This window comes from Dunckerocampus dactyliophorus, chromosome 9 (genome assembly GCF_027744805.1).
Source record: "Dunckerocampus dactyliophorus isolate RoL2022-P2 chromosome 9, RoL_Ddac_1.1, whole genome shotgun sequence".
NCBI classification, from domain to species: Eukaryota; Metazoa; Chordata; class Actinopteri; order Syngnathiformes; family Syngnathidae; genus Dunckerocampus; species Dunckerocampus dactyliophorus.
The window spans coordinates 5,585,884-5,601,468 of record NC_072827.1 but is presented as its reverse complement, the minus strand read 5'-3'; the positions used below and the strand labels follow the sequence as shown (position 1 = coordinate 5,601,468).

The window sequence follows — 15,585 nt, the reverse complement described above, 5'->3', positions numbered from 1 at the left end:
CTGTAATATGAAGCAAAAACTTTACATAAATTCTTTATGTTTAGTGGAATTTATGTAAAAGGAGGTTTATGTTATGCGAGGTACTACTGTATTGGGAATAGGGCTGGGAATCTCAGGGTACCCCACAATACGGTATGACACGCGATGCATGGCTCCCGATAATGGTAATATCTCGATAAAGTGATAGGGTGAAACAAAAATATAAATACATTTCATACTTTGTATTTTGCTGCATTCAGCTGGGGTAGGCTCCAGCTTACTCGTGACCCTACTGAAGACAAGCGATACAAAAGGGGTGGAATTTTTGCAGTATATTTTAACCAGACTACAAGCAGCAATGGTACAAAAAGAATGAGGATGTTTTAGCAACATAAATGTAAACAGGATTTTAGTTTGGGTGTCTGAAAAACACGAAAGCTATTTTAAACTCATTCAGACAACACAACACCTCATGTCCCTCCAGTAGATCAATGCTATAAAGTAGAATCATATCAGAAAGAAATATTTTTTATAGCATTTACACTACGCCTCCATGTCTAGTGGCGGGCCGCAAAATACAAGTATGACCCGGCGGGCCACGAGTTTGAGACCCCTGATTTAGAGTCACCAATTAACCTAACATGCATGTTTTTGGAATGTGGGAGGAAACCGGAGTACCCGGAGAAAACCCCCACACACACGGGGAGAACATGCAAACTCCACACAGAAATGCCCAAGGGAGAATCGAACCCAGGTCTTCCCGATCTCCAGACTGTGGATGTTTATATAACATGTGTAATGTTTTACAGCCTTGTCGCTATCATAGAATAGTGTTTAGAAGACATTATGTAAACAAGACATGACTCTGTTCTGTGGCGACTTTGACGTCATTATTCTTGTCTTTTTTTCCCTGTGTACCGGCAGAATAGCATCCTTTTTAAAAATGTGTTCATAGCATACTTTCAAGCCAAATGCATCTTTGTAAATGTGTGCTTTCATAGCAGTTATCAGTGGAATGATCACTGCAAAGAATAGAACTCGAGGTGGGCGTTCATCTGTCTCTCCTTCTCTGCACTTGCTTCGTCCATTGTTGTCTTAAACTTTCCTCTTTTGGGAAAGAAAACAAACTTACAGTATGACTATGAACATCCAGCAGAAACACAACACTTTGGCATGACTACTATTTGGATGAAAAATATACTGAAGCAAGTCGACCATCTTCCTCTAGATGCCTTTGTTTACTCTGCTTTAGCTGAGAGGTGTCACACCGATGACGTCACTTTCGGAATGAGACTGAACAGCGAGAGCTCGCGCGTCATGTGTCAACGAGGAAGTGTCGTTGCAACGACGAATGGACTACAGACGTTTATTTCGTTTGTTTCGAGTTGTAAATACATATGTACTGTATATGGGTTTTGAATTGCACTGCTGTTGATGTGTTCATGAACAGAATAAATCAGGCGCCTCAAACTCGCGGCCCGCGGCCATTTGCGGCCCGCTAAGTCACATTTTGCGGCCCGGACTTGACAGGGAAGACTACTGTAAATGCGGCCCGCAAGGTCTAAATTAGGCCAATGATGCTCACAGGGTTGCTAGATATCAGCTCTTAAATGAAACTTTAATTTAAGAACTGATATCTAGTAACTTCCATGGTTTTCTTGATAATAACCAAAATTAGACGTGTTTCCTGCAGCATACCCGATATCGTTATAGATATTATCGTTATGGTGAGCCTTACTCCCGATACTTGATGAGGCCCAGCCTCACCCAGACTCTACCTCCAGTGGCCCCCGGGTAAACTGAGTTTGAGACCCCTGGAATAAAGTTATAAAGGAGAGTCAGACACTGTGGGGATCTACACTGTGGCGCTGTCTGTCGTCATAAGAGAGAGCAGTGGCTTGCCAAGATGCGTATGCGTTAGACACACTAAAACATGTAATGCAACTAATGAAATAAATTAGTTAGCGCCGTTAATGCACTATTTTTGACAGCCCTACTAAAAGCTAATAAGTCTTACAGATCACTTATACACACATACACATATAACTGAATAATAAATAAATATAGCAACTTCTGATCAATCCATGTCAATTTCAGACTTAAAATAATGTACAGATTTAAGCCGCATCCAATTCTGCTTAAACCACACCCACTTCTGGTTTATGCCCCGCCCCTTCCGAGTTCAGATACGGATACAGATCATTTATACGGGTAGACAGATACAGATACAGATGCAGTTAAGGATAGTGGTGTACTCGCTCATTCCTAGTTCTGACCTAACAAAATCTTGTAAAAACAAAAGTCCTCCAAGAAGGGTGGAGGCTGTTGGAGGTACAGCTTAATACATATCCTGTACGTCACTTTTGAGTGGAGTTCCTCAGGAACTGGTTTGGGGTCCACTCGTTTTATTAAAAAGGTGGAAACATCTCCTGTCCCCTTGTAGTTTCAACATCATATCAACAGTAGAAGTTCCTCACTTGCTGTGGAAATCGTAGATCTCTTGCATGTTGCCAAAGATGATGTGCTCCTTGTTGGCGATGGCGGGCGGAATCTCATCTCCGCCCCTGCTCATCTCCCACAGGTAGGTCTGACAAACCAAGACACTTGTGGTTAACATCTGCAACGGGACACCTAACAAACATCAGGTCACTTTCTCACCTCCAGACATTCTTGGAGGTCTCTTACGTACGTCTTTTCTGTCTGCAGGAGCTCGGCCATGATGAACCTAGAGACGGACAGGTTACACTCCAGCTCATGCTGAATGCAGGTGATATGGTAACACTTCAGAGACTAAGAGTACTTTTACTTCCTGTGCCACAACGTGGTTTGGTTTGCAAATTCATTCAAAATTGGATCTTTCAGGTCTGATGACACTTTAGACAAGAAAACAGCAAATAAGAGGCAGTGAAGTCGACGTGGACAACTTTGTGTTCACATTTCACACCTTAGACACAAAGCAAACTGAAGTGAGACGATTTCCCGAGTTTGGTTGATTTGCATCAAAACGGTTCCCTAGAGCCCCAGATAACAAAACCATGTGATACCTAAATGTATGCTGAGTAACCAAAGCCTGCAGAACAATGCCATAGTTTTATATTCCGTATTTTCCGGACTATAAGTTGCACTTTTTTTCATGGTTTGGCTGGTCCTGCGCCATATACTCCAGAGCGACTTATACACTAGGTCCCCAACTTACAAACACAATTGGTTCCAGATGACCGTTCTTATGTCGAATTGTTCTTAAGTAGGGGAAAAGGTAATATTACCAATGATATAGGTACTACATGTACGTGTATACATATACAGTATATGCGTATGTATGTAAATATGAGTTTGGATGAAGTAGTAATATTAAAGGAGGATAATTAATGAAAAAAAATAATAAAAGTGATATAATAATACGTAATTATAAATGTTATTTACCTTTGAAGAGGAGTGGCCGAGCATACGTCATTGTGGTGGAGGAGGAGGAGATATTGAAAAAAAGGATAAATCATCGTCGCCGTTAGACTCTTCTAAAAGAGGTAGTGTTCTGTGGGTGGTGTAGAATTAAGCAGGCCTATTAACTCTTCATAAACGTTAATCACACGCTCTGTCCTGGTTGTATCATACAACTCTTAGCCTTTCTCTCTCCTCTTCCTGGTCTTTCTCTGTTGGTCCCAATAGCAGTGTCACAGTGCCCTCTACTGGTCAAGCATGTACAGTAGCAGTATACTGATTGAGCGACTACAAGGCAAAATAAAATAAAATATAGACCAGTCGGCTTGTGTTCGTATCCGCGAATGTTCGCTAGTCGGGTGTTCGTAAGTTGGGGACCTAGTGTATGTTTTTTTTCACACTTACATCCACAACAGGGCGTTCTAGGCTTGTGTGCCAGTATCTGCTACTCCTATCCCTTCTGTACCACTGAAAATTTACAACGTAAACATTAACTTATAAAGAGAACTGAGAAAGACGGAACACAAACGACCACAAAAAGAAAATCGTATTGTGCAAATTACAAGCTGCAAGTACACTAGTTATGTTGTTTAGGCTATAGTTATCTAAATAACTGCTCATATGTCATGTTGACATACCACCTATTCACGTTACGTTAACAGATGCCTATTGCGCCTGTTGCTCTCCATTTTATTGTTATTACTATAGCTTGCCTTTCAAGATGAAACATCAGCCCTTGGTCTCTGATTTGGTCAAAAAAATTTTCCCCCCAAAAATGTGACTTATAGTCAAGTGCAACTTATATATGTTTTTTTTTCCTCTTCATTGTGCATTTTTGGCTGGTGCGACTGATACCAGCCACTCCTGGGAAGGTTCACCACTGTTCCATGTTTTGGCCATTTCTGGATAATGGCTCTCACTGTGGTTGGCTGGGGTCCCAAAGCTTTAGAAATGGTTTTATCACCTTTTTCATCCTGATAGATCTCAATTCATAAGTTATGTTTTAAAGGGGGTGAAATCACCTTTTCACACAGGGCCATTTTCTCCATTAAAAAGAAAAAGTTTCAATTTAAAACTGCATTTTGTGTTCAGTTGTGTTGTCACTGACTAGTATTTACATTTGTTTGATGATCTGAAACATTCAAGTGTGACAAACATGCAAAAAAATGAGAAATCAGGGAGGGGGCAAACACTTTTTCACACCACTGTATAACTTGTTGCATCAAGTGGCAAAGTTACATCATTTCATTTTTCACTATGTGGCCTTTGCTGGTAAAACCTTTGGACACCCCTGCCTTAAGAAATGATGCCAATCCCATTAAAATATGAACAAAAAATACATTTTACAGAGAATAATTCGAATAGTTGGTGTGATGGAATTCAATGGAGTGGTTTTTTTTGTGGCAGCCCTCCACAAAAAAATTTGGAGCACCACAAATAGATTTTGGCGCTACCTGCTGGCCCTCGCAAACAAACACATTATTACGGGACACAGCAGGACAGAGCAGTGTTGCAGACTGTGAGACATTTAGTGACAATTTAGGCCCCTCTAGAGTCTGTTTTTCTCCCCAAAAAAGCGACTAGTGAAAATCGAGAGACTTTTCCTGGACACTTTCGGAGACTGTAACATAAAAGCTCGTATCGCTCTACTCAACGAGCAGCAGGTGCCGTTAAAAGCCCTCATCAGCTCCATCTTGTTTGTGACTTAAAGAAAAAAGAACACAAAAAGAAGCGAGAGAAGAAAGTTCATTTGTATTTCTAAACTTCTTTGTTTTGCTTTTCATGTTTTGAATGACATTTTGTCTCTCACAGCATCCATGAAAGGGACACGTACATACCAATGGTCACAGACAATTATGCAAATTAGATGATATGTGAAGGATGCACCGTATGTACAGTATATACTGTATGTATACGCTGCATATACTCTACACACTATCACTGCACATGTAAACACGTACTCTTTCTTGCGCGCAGACTTCCTCTTCTCTTCGTTGACCTCGTGGCTGGGGTCACGTAGTTTGACCTCGGGGTCATCCGTCAGGCTGGCGGGAATAATATCCAGCTCCAAGTCCTTGTTGTCCTGGAAAACAACAAACAAGAAAACATTTAAAAAATGAAATATTATTATACTAAACAATATAAATAATAATGACAATCAAATGTTGTCAAAGTACAAAGACATAAAGTACATTTTATTTGAAAATAATTGTTGTCATAAATGTATAGAAAAAAAGTAAAATTAATTATGAATAAAACATGAATTATACTAAACAAAATAAATAATAAAATAATAAAAAATCAAATCAAATGTCGTCAAATTTATTGTTGTCCCAAAAAACAAAAGACAATAGTCATTTTTTTTAGTATATACATTTAATTTGAAAAAAGTGCAGTAATAAATATTTTTTAATAAATGAATGATGAATCAAATATTAAATAATAATACAAATCAAATGTTGTTCAAGTCCTTGTTGTCCTGAAAACAAAATATACATTTTATGTGAAAATAAAAGCTGTCATAAAGTAGTTAATAATAAAGTTAATAATAATAAAGTAACAATAAAGTAAACATTTTAAAATATATATCATTTATATATATCAAATATATTTCATTTAGTGACTAAAAAGCAATAGTAAATATTTTTAATAAAGTAATTATGAATAACATCTTAATTATATCCAATTATAGATAATTTAAAAAAATACAGTAATACATATTTTTAATAAAGTAATTATGAATAAAATATTAAACAATAACAAAAATCAAATGTCGTGAAAGTACTTGTACTGGAGAAAAAAAATCTATATATTTTTTAAATCAAGTATTTTTTTTTAAAGAATATAACTATGACGAAACATTCATTATATTAAACAACGTCAATATTTGTATTTTTTTTTACAAAGCCAAATGAAGTCCAATTCCTTGTTGAACCCATTATTCATTCACTCCTCAGTCACACACTGGTGTTGGTAATCTACATCTGCAACCACAGCTGCCCTGGGGTAGTCTGACAGAAACCTGGCTGCCAATTTGGCCACTCCGACCTCCACCACACATTCATACACCAGTGTGGGCAGCACTGGACGCAAGGTGGGTGAAGTGTCTTGCCCAAAGACACAACAGTGACTGGGTAGGGGGAACAAGGATCCAACCGCCAACCTTCCAGTTTCTGGAGGACCTGCTCTACCTCCTTGTTATAGATGTAGTGATAAATATTTTAAAAAATTAAAGTCATGATGAATCAAATAGTAATGATTCTCAACAAGCTATCTATGTATTAATGTAAGTAATAATAAGAGTCAAACATTGTCCAAGTTCGTGTTGTGTTGAATACACATTTGATTTAAAAAAAAAAAAATCCGTCAACATACGGATGATCTCTTCAACATTGCGTGGAAGTCGGGAACAGTATCTCTGGATTGGCAGACTGGGGTGGTGGTCCCTCTTTTTAAGAAGGGTGAGTGGAGGCTGTGTTCCAACTATAGGGGGATCACAGTCCTCAGCCATCCATCCATTTTCTATGCCGCTTATCCTCACTCGGGTCGCGGGTATCCCAGCTGTACTGGTCACCAGCCAATCGCAGGGCACATATAGACAAACAATCTTCAATCGTTCACCATTCACGCTCACATTCAAACATATGGACAATTTAGAGTTGCCAATTATCCTTACATGTATGCTTTTATGCTTGAGTACCCGCAGAAAACCCACAGACGGGGAGGACATGCAAACTCCACACAGAGATGCCCAACGGAGATTGAAAGCCAGATCTTCCCGATCTCCTGACTGTGTGGCCAACATACTAACCATTAGGCCCAGGGAAAGTCTATTCCAGGGTGCTGGAAGGAAGGGTACGACCGTTAGTCGAAACTCAGCTACAGGAGGTGCAATGAGGTTTTTGTCCCGGTCATGGAACACTGTACCACTCTTTGCAAGGGTACTGGAGGGTACTTGGGAGTTTTCCCAACCGTCTACATGTGCTTTGTGGACTTGGTAAAGGCATTGGACGGGTGTCCGGTGGGGGGTGCTCCGGGAGTACGGGATTGGTGGGGCGCTACTATGTGCCATTCGGCCCTTGTACAACCGGAGCAGGAGCCTGGTTCGCATTGCCAGCAGTAAGTCCAGCCTGCTTCCCGTGAAACCTCCTCCACCAAGGCTGCCCTTTGTCATGATTCTGTTCATAATTTTCATGGACAGAATTTCTAGGCGCAGCCAAGGCATTGAAAGAGTCCAGTTAGGGGGTCTTAGGATCTTGTCTCTGCTATTCACAGACGACGTGGTCCTGATGGCCTCATTGGGCTGTGACCTTCAGCGTTTACTGGGGCGGTTTGCATCTGAGTGTGAAGCTTCTTGAATCACATCTCCAAATCTGAGGCCATGGTCCTCAGTTGAAAAAGGTGGACTGCTCCCTCCGGGTTGGGGATGAGGTCCTGCCCCAGGTGGAGGAGTTCAAGTATCTCGGAGTCTTGTTCACGAGTGAGGGAAGGTTGGAGCTTGAGGTCAATAGGCGGATCGGCACAGCGTCTGCAGTAATGAAGTCGCTGTACTGGACCGTCGTGGTGAAGAGAGAGCTGAGCCGGAAGACAAAGCTCTCAATTTACCGGTCCACCTATGTTCCCAGCCTCACCTATGGTCATGAGCTTTGGGTTGTGACCGAAAGAACGAAATGGCAGATACAAGTGGCTGAAATGGGTTTCCTCCGTAGGGGGGCTGGACTCACCCTAAGAGATAGGGTGAGGAGCTCAGTCATCTGGGAGGGGTTCAGAGTAGAGCCGCTGCTCCTCCACATGGAGAGGAGCCAGTTGAGGTGGCTTGGGCATGCCCAGCCGGGAGAAGGCCTAGGGGTAGACCTAAAACACGCTGGAGGGATTATGTCTCACAGCTGGCCTGGGAACCCCTTGGTGTTCTCCCGATGGAGGTGTGGGAGGTGGCCGGGGACCGGGAAGTCTGAGCTTCCCTACTGAGAATGCGGCACCCGCAACCTAGACCCGGATAAGCGGAAGAAAATGGATGGATAGATGGAAAAAAAAATCCAAAGTAAAGTAATTATGACTACAATATGAATTTTATGCAAGAATATCAATACAGAAGAAATATTGTCCACCTCGGAGGAGACGCCGAGGTTCCTCTCCAGGCTCTCCTGGTACTTGGCCATGCGCAGGGAGAAGTCTCGGTAGCGTCGGTCCACCGTGCTCACCCAGCGCTTCAGCTCCGACACATGGGCGTGGCCTTTCTCCACCAGGTTGTCGGCCAGCTGGATGAGGAGCTTCACCTTCTCCTTGGTTTGCTGGTGACACGGTCATTGGGAGAGCTCCTCTTAATGGTTGGATATTCAAACATCAGTCAGTTATCCCATCCCAAGTTAATGGAAAGTACTTTTAGGAAACGCAGCAGTGGATGTGGAGTCATAAGCGGGAACAAGTATTGAGCAGAAATTAAAAGGGTATTTTAATTGGTAACTTTAGCTTCAAAGCCTTGGCAGATGGCTCTCGCAACAAGACCAAAGTTATTTGTATCTACTATCGCTGTGATTTGAGTTGTCACGGTGTACGTCGGCTACCAGAGAGAAGCAAGAAAGGTACTGGAGCACTGTCTGTATTTTTTATTGTCATTTATACAATGGTACCTTGACATACAAGTGACCCAACTTACTTGCTTTGAACAAAAAAAGGGTAAAATGAAAATACAGTATACTCATCTATCTGTGCAGCGTGGGAGAAAGTTAGATGGTGCGTTCAAGGACCGTCCAACAAAGTGGGACGAGTCGCCGCTAACATTAAACATGCAAAAACTGTGGAATTTCTAACTGTATATTATTTTTTAAATAAAATAATGGCCCAAATTTCCAAAATTTATATCTATTTAGATACAATTTTATGTAGTTATTTAAAAATTATTTAATTTTTTATTAGTATTGTACCTAAACATTTCCCGTGGCCAGGTGGTTGGGGACTGAAGATTTACAAAGAGATTTACATCCCTACTTGTTACAGATAAAAACATCCTTCTATTTGTGATTAATTGTGATTAAATATGAATTAACGACGGACAAAAGGCGATTAATCACTATTACATTATTATCAAATATTTTAATCGATTGACAGCCCAAATATGTTTAAAAATTAATCACAGTTTTCAAAATAATCACTATTAATCACCATTTGCAAGTAAGTGTGAAATATTCCCGAACCATACACTCCCTAGTCGTGTTCCAGTTTTTCCTCTGGCAAGTAATTGTTTCTGTTTTGCTCTGGCGTCCTCCGTGTCTCCTTTGGCCTTCTGCCTTTTCTTTTTTTGTTTGTGCTAGCATCCTGCTACGTCTTACAATCAAGCCCTGTTGGCTTCGCCCTTAGTTTAGCTTACCTTTTTACAAGCATTTTGCTACGCCTCGTGTGTGTGAACTTTTTTTCTTTTTGGACTCTATTTTTGGTTGTACTTTTTCCTAGCCCCTGTGCTATGCCTTATGTGGGACTTTGAGTTTTGCCACTGAGACCTTGAATAAAAGATTTTGTTTTTTGCTGCACGCACCTCTGTCTTGCATCTTGGGTTCCTGTCTGCACCAAACCTAACACCAAGTAATCTAAGCTGAAATGACATGTTTTGAGTGTATTTTCTAGGATTTCCAAGCATACTTAAATAAATACAGGCATGGAGAATTGTTTTATGCATGTCAAACATTTGTGAGACGGGCAACGTAACGCAGTTCACGTCTGGTTCCGGTTGCCATTTTGTTTTGCTAGCTAATAGGATGCTAACAAGGAAGAATGTTTTGTGATAAAAATACATGAAGAACACAGCTGGACTCATGCAGTGTATTAACAGGATAAGATGCACGCCATATTGTCCGCTAACCGGAGAAAAAATGTTGGTGCGCATTTTGTACGTGAACTGAAAAACACACTAAGCGGGGCGGACGCTAACCAAGGTTCTGCTGTACTTACCTTGGCAGTGAGTCGAAAGTGATGGTGTTCATTAAGCAGTTGCTGCGTTTCCTTGCTGCTGTCGCCAGGCGAGGTGTGCGTGGCCAGGTAGATCTCACCTGTCTCCTGGATCCAGTCTAGAGCCTAGACAGTCACAGACACATTGCTTTAACATAGCAAAGTCACTCTTAAATTTCCCTTTTAGTGCTACGCACACACCTGCTTGGCGCTGCGTTCAAAGACAAGGTACTGCTGACAATGATCCAGTCTTCTCTTCTTCAAAGTCCAGAAGTGGAGGACTCGGTTCTCCCTCTGTAGCAGTTCATTGAGAATTGCTAGAGGAAGGAAGGAGAAAGTCCATGATTGTATGACGAGCAAGCACGGGTGCCGTATGGCGGAGGTAAGTTTGGACAATTCCAAGATAGGTAAAAATTTTCCCAAGAACCAGATTTTACTGCCAAAGAGCAGGTCGCCAAGGTGCCGCCCTCAACCACTACCCAAAACACATAGAACCGGCCCCTTATGTTTGCCCCCGCAGGTAAGAGGTGTGCGGGGGCTTCTTCGGGCTGGGCCCAGCCGGGCCACACGGATGGAGGCCCAACCACCAGGCGCTCGCCTGAGAGCCCTTTCTCCGGGTCTGGCCTCGGTGTCCCATGTCTGGGCCAGGTGCGGTTCCTCCTCTTGTGTTTGTTCTTAGGTTCTTCTGAATCACTCTTTGTCTGGCCTGTCACCTGGCACCTGGTTTGCCTTGGGAGACCATACTAGGGGCATATAGTCCCGGACAGCCCCAGGTGGAGGAGTTCAAGTGTCTTGAGGTCTTGTTCACGAGTGAGGAAAGGTTGGCGTGCGGATCGGTGCAGCGTTGCACTGTGGTGAAGAGAGAGCTGAGCTGGAATGGAAAGCTCTCAATTTACCGGTCGATCTATGTTCCCAACCTCACCTGTGGTCATGAGCTTTGGGTTGTGACCGAAAGAACGAGGCTGCTGCTCCTTCACATAGAGAGGAACCAGTTGAGGTGGCTCGGGCATCTAGTCCGAATTCTTCCATCCACCTATCCCTCCATTTTCTTCCACTTATCCAAAGTCGGGTCATGGGGGTGGCAACCTATTCAGGGAAGCCAAGACTTCCCACTCCCCGGCTACTTAGTTCAGCTTCTCCCAGCAGATCTCGAGGTGTTCCCTGGCCAATTTAGAGACATAGTCTCTCCAACATGTCCTGGGTCTTCACCAAGGCCTCTTACCGGTCAGACGTGCCCTGAACACCTCCCCAGGGAGGCGTACGGGAGGCATTCTGACCAGATGCCCAAGCCACCTCATCTGGCTCCTTTCAATGCGGAGGGGCAGCGGTTGTACTCCGACTTTCAGCCCAGCCACCCTATGGAGGAAACTAATTTCAGATGCTTGTACCCGCCATCTTGTCCTTTCGGTCACTACCCAAACCTCATGACCATAGGTGACGGTAGGAACTTGAGAGTTTTGCCTTTCAGCTCAGCTCCCTCTTCACTACAACGGACCGATGCAGAGTCCGCATCACTGCAGATGCCCCACCAATCCGCCTGTCCATCTCGCTTTCCATCCTTCCCTTACTCGTGAACAAGACCCTGAGGTACTTAGTAAAGTAAAGTAGTAGGAAGTTAAATATCCTCATCGATCCATGACAGTGCTTACTGGTGCAGTGCAGGCATTTTTTTTATTGTCATTTACACAGTCGTACCTTGCCGTATGAGTCTCCCAACTAACTGGTGTTTTTTAGATGTGAGCCATCTCTCTGCTTATTTTTTGCTTCGAACTTCGGAGCTAAAATTAGGGTACCAGCAGGCATAGCCGAGGACAGCTATTTGGGGGCTTGTGTCAATGGGACAAAGACGGAAGTGAGCGAGCACACACACTGCGCTCAATGAAATGGCAGTAAAGGCCTGCAAGGGGATTTACTTGTATTAGTGTTATTATTGCTATTTATTAGCATTTGTGCTTGAATTTCTGTGTTTGCCAAAGATGACAGAATAAAACCTCCATGTGTGGCTTGAAGAGAATGATATTTGAGTGCTGGACAGTTTACCTTACCACTCTATACTTGTACATTCCATTTGTTTTTTTATACATTGTGGTCATTTTGTGCTGAGTTGTTTAAAAATACAGAATGTTTAATAAACTAAAGTTTGCAAAAAGCAAACATATCGTCTAGTCTCATGTTAATAGGCATATTAAAAACTTTTAAATGATCTTTCAAAGGTACACTTATAGATAAAAACATATTTCTATTGATGATTAATCGTGATTAATTATAAGTCTTCAAATGACCGAGCATGCATATTTTGGGGTATGAGGGAGGAAGCAGGAGTACTTGGAGAGAATCCACGCATCCATGCATGTGAGGTTAATTGGTGACTAAGTTGTCCATATGATATGGTATGAATGTGAGTATGAATGGTTGTTGTACCCCGCCTCTCGCACCAAGTCAGTTTACCCCCGCAACCCTAATTAGCATAAGCGGCATAGAAGATGATGAACTTTATGAAGATGAACTTTATTTTGTTCTGTTTCTCATAATATTGGACTTTTAAAACATGTTCTTTTTCATTTAATATTCCAACTCTAAGCTACAGAAATGACATGATTTTTAAAATATTATGAGTTTATTCTTGTAAAATGTGCATATTTTCTCTCTTAATATTTTCACTTTATTCTTGTAAAACGACAGCTGTTTTTTTTCATTTCTGTTGTTGTTTTTTTAAATTTCATTTTCCAACTATTTCAACTTTCTTCTTGCACATTTTCCACTCATAAAATTCTGACTGTATTCTAATATTATGACTTTATTGCCATAACATTTTGACCTTATTCCCATATTATTAGAACGTTTTCCAACCTAATTTTCAAAAAAATTACATTTTGTTTGTTTCTTATAATAGTAGAACTTGAATATTTCAAGTTTATGCTACTAAAATGACTATTTTTCCTCGTAATATTAGGACTTTTCCTTGTTAGATTCCAACTTATTTTGTATCTTAATATTTTGTTTTTATTCTTGTAACCCAGTTCTTGGGAGGCAATGGAATTTTTTTTCATCAGAATTCCCGACGGCACCCCTACACGACACACCACTGACCTTTGACCTGTTGCTCGGGCCCTCTGGTGTGACTGGTGGCTCCCGGCGTGCTCATGTTGTTCCTGTGGATGTACTTGAGGAAGACCTCGGCGTTCCGGCGGGCCAGCGTGCACGCCTGCAGGGCGGCGATACAGCCAGCATCAATGCTGATATGGCGCAGGCCGTATCGCATCCTACCTTCACTGACATGTTGTATCATTTCTAATTGTATCATATGGTATCATACCTTATTATTCATCGTACCTTACCTTATTACCTGCCTAATCGTTTTGTATCTAGTCAGGCTGGCCCTTTAAAAAGAATTGCATTGCGGGAAATTGAGCGTGTCTTTCTTCTCTCTCTCGTCTGTCTGCACTGCTCGTTGTTTTCTGCGTCCTGAGTGACTGTCGGCCATTGTCCTTCAACGTCCTTCGTGCCGTCCTGCCATGTCATCGCTAGCTTGTAAATGAATCTCCGGTCTTCGTCTGCGGCAATATGTCTTAACAAGGATACAAAAACGCTACAGTGCAGCGGAGCGGCGGCAGAACAAAAAGGCACGGTCACAGGAGTGACACATGCGTGAGTGACTTCATCATTTCTTGTGTTGATCATTCAATTTCAAACAAAGGTTTGAACTTTTTAGAGAGTGTTTAAACATGAGAGAAATGGGAGAAAATGATTATTATTCAGATTATTGCCTGTCTGATAAAAGTGCATAAAGTGTATGATGAGGGCTTATATAACGTATATAATCATTGTAGAAAAATGAAGTGGGCTACTTCGCCGATTTCACTTATTGCGGGCTATTTTGGGAACCTATCCCGCCATAAACAAGGGAACACTGTACACCAACAAATGTCCTTTCTGTGATTACCACTTTGACAAAATGGTTCACCCCCTTCGTCATATGCGTCCTGAGTACGACAACCTTTGGCAACAATAGCGTCCTTCAGATGTGACACATGCTGTAGCTTGACACAAGTGTCTTGCTGCGATCGACAGGAATCCTAGTCCAATCCTCATAGGCAACGGCCTCCAATTCATTGATTCCTGGGCTTTTATTCTGCAACTGCCTTCTTCAAGTCCTACCAGAGATCTTCAAGACCTCCTGGTACCTTGCACACGCTGGAGAGTCCCTGTACTTGGAAAAGCAAACCATCCCCACAGCATGACTGACCCCCTGCTGTGCTTCACAGTAGGCAAGGTGCGCTTCTCTTTATGGGCCTCGTTCTTCCTCCTCCAGACATACTGTATCACTGATCCGCAGGCCCCAGAGAACAGTATCCCAAAATCTTTGTGGTTTGTCCACTTGTTTGTCGGCGAGTCCACTCTTCTTGTGCTTTGGAGTCAGCTGGGTGACGCGCCTTACGGTCTGGGCTGAAACCTGAGCACCTGCCACTGACAAATCCTGTCCCAGTTCCTCAGCTGTCCCCCAGCCATTTTCTCCACGTTTAGCTTCAGGTACCGGACAGCGGTGGCCGACAGCAGCCTCTTTCTGCCGCCCCCATGTAGTGTGTAGCTGTAAATTAGCCAATTATGCTTCCAGTTGTGTCTTTTGAAATGTTTGCGATCTTTTCTATCCGTATCCTTGCTTAGGAAGAGAAATGACCTCCTCTCCAAACTTCTTTGACCGCTCCCTGGACTGGACCGTGTTGCAAAGACACCACTGACTGTCCACAAGGACCTGCTGGATTGTCGTTCGTTAGGGTTCTGTCCACATCTAGTGGTGTTCTCACCAAATAATTGAAAAGACCTGATTGAAACCTCTGTTTGGATCATTTTTAAGGGGTTGAATGACTTTGTCAGTGAGGAAACCACAAAAAGGACATTTGTTAGAGCAGGGGTGTCCAAAGTGCGGTCCGGGGGCCATTTTTTTGGGCCCTCAGCACATTCTAAAAATACGATTAAACAATAAAATAATTTTTTTTTTTAAAAACAACAGCAAAAATGGGGGGAAAAGCAGTCATTTTTCAAGAATAAAGACAAAATATGAAGGGAGTACAGTCGTTATATAAACAGAAAAAGATAGCATCAAGTTGAAATATTATAGGAATAAAAGTTGTAATACAAGAAACAAACCAAACAAAGAATGAAGTTGGTTTTTTTATGATAATAAAGTCAAAATATTATGAGAATAAGTCACATTAGTATGAGGAA

At 42.1% G+C, this 15,585-nt stretch overlaps 1 protein-coding gene across 3 annotated transcripts in view; it reads right to left on the bottom strand.

The window, feature by feature from the left end:
* Positions 1 to 15,585, bottom strand: part of kalrna (kalirin RhoGEF kinase a) — a 196,654-nt gene that overhangs the window by 95,954 nt on the left and 85,115 nt on the right. For all 3 annotated transcript variants that reach the window (XM_054787409.1, XM_054787412.1, XM_054787413.1), the window contains exons 24-30: positions 13,450 to 13,564; positions 10,561 to 10,676; positions 10,363 to 10,485; positions 8,526 to 8,708; positions 5,379 to 5,500; positions 2,638 to 2,704; positions 2,457 to 2,566 (exon numbers count right to left, since the gene is read on the bottom strand). In XM_054787409.1, the coding sequence (XP_054643384.1) occupies positions 2,457 to 2,566; positions 2,638 to 2,704; positions 5,379 to 5,500; positions 8,526 to 8,708; positions 10,363 to 10,485; positions 10,561 to 10,676; positions 13,450 to 13,564 (836 nt within the window). The remainder of the gene's footprint in view (positions 1 to 2,456; positions 2,567 to 2,637; positions 2,705 to 5,378; positions 5,501 to 8,525; positions 8,709 to 10,362; positions 10,486 to 10,560; positions 10,677 to 13,449; positions 13,565 to 15,585) is intronic.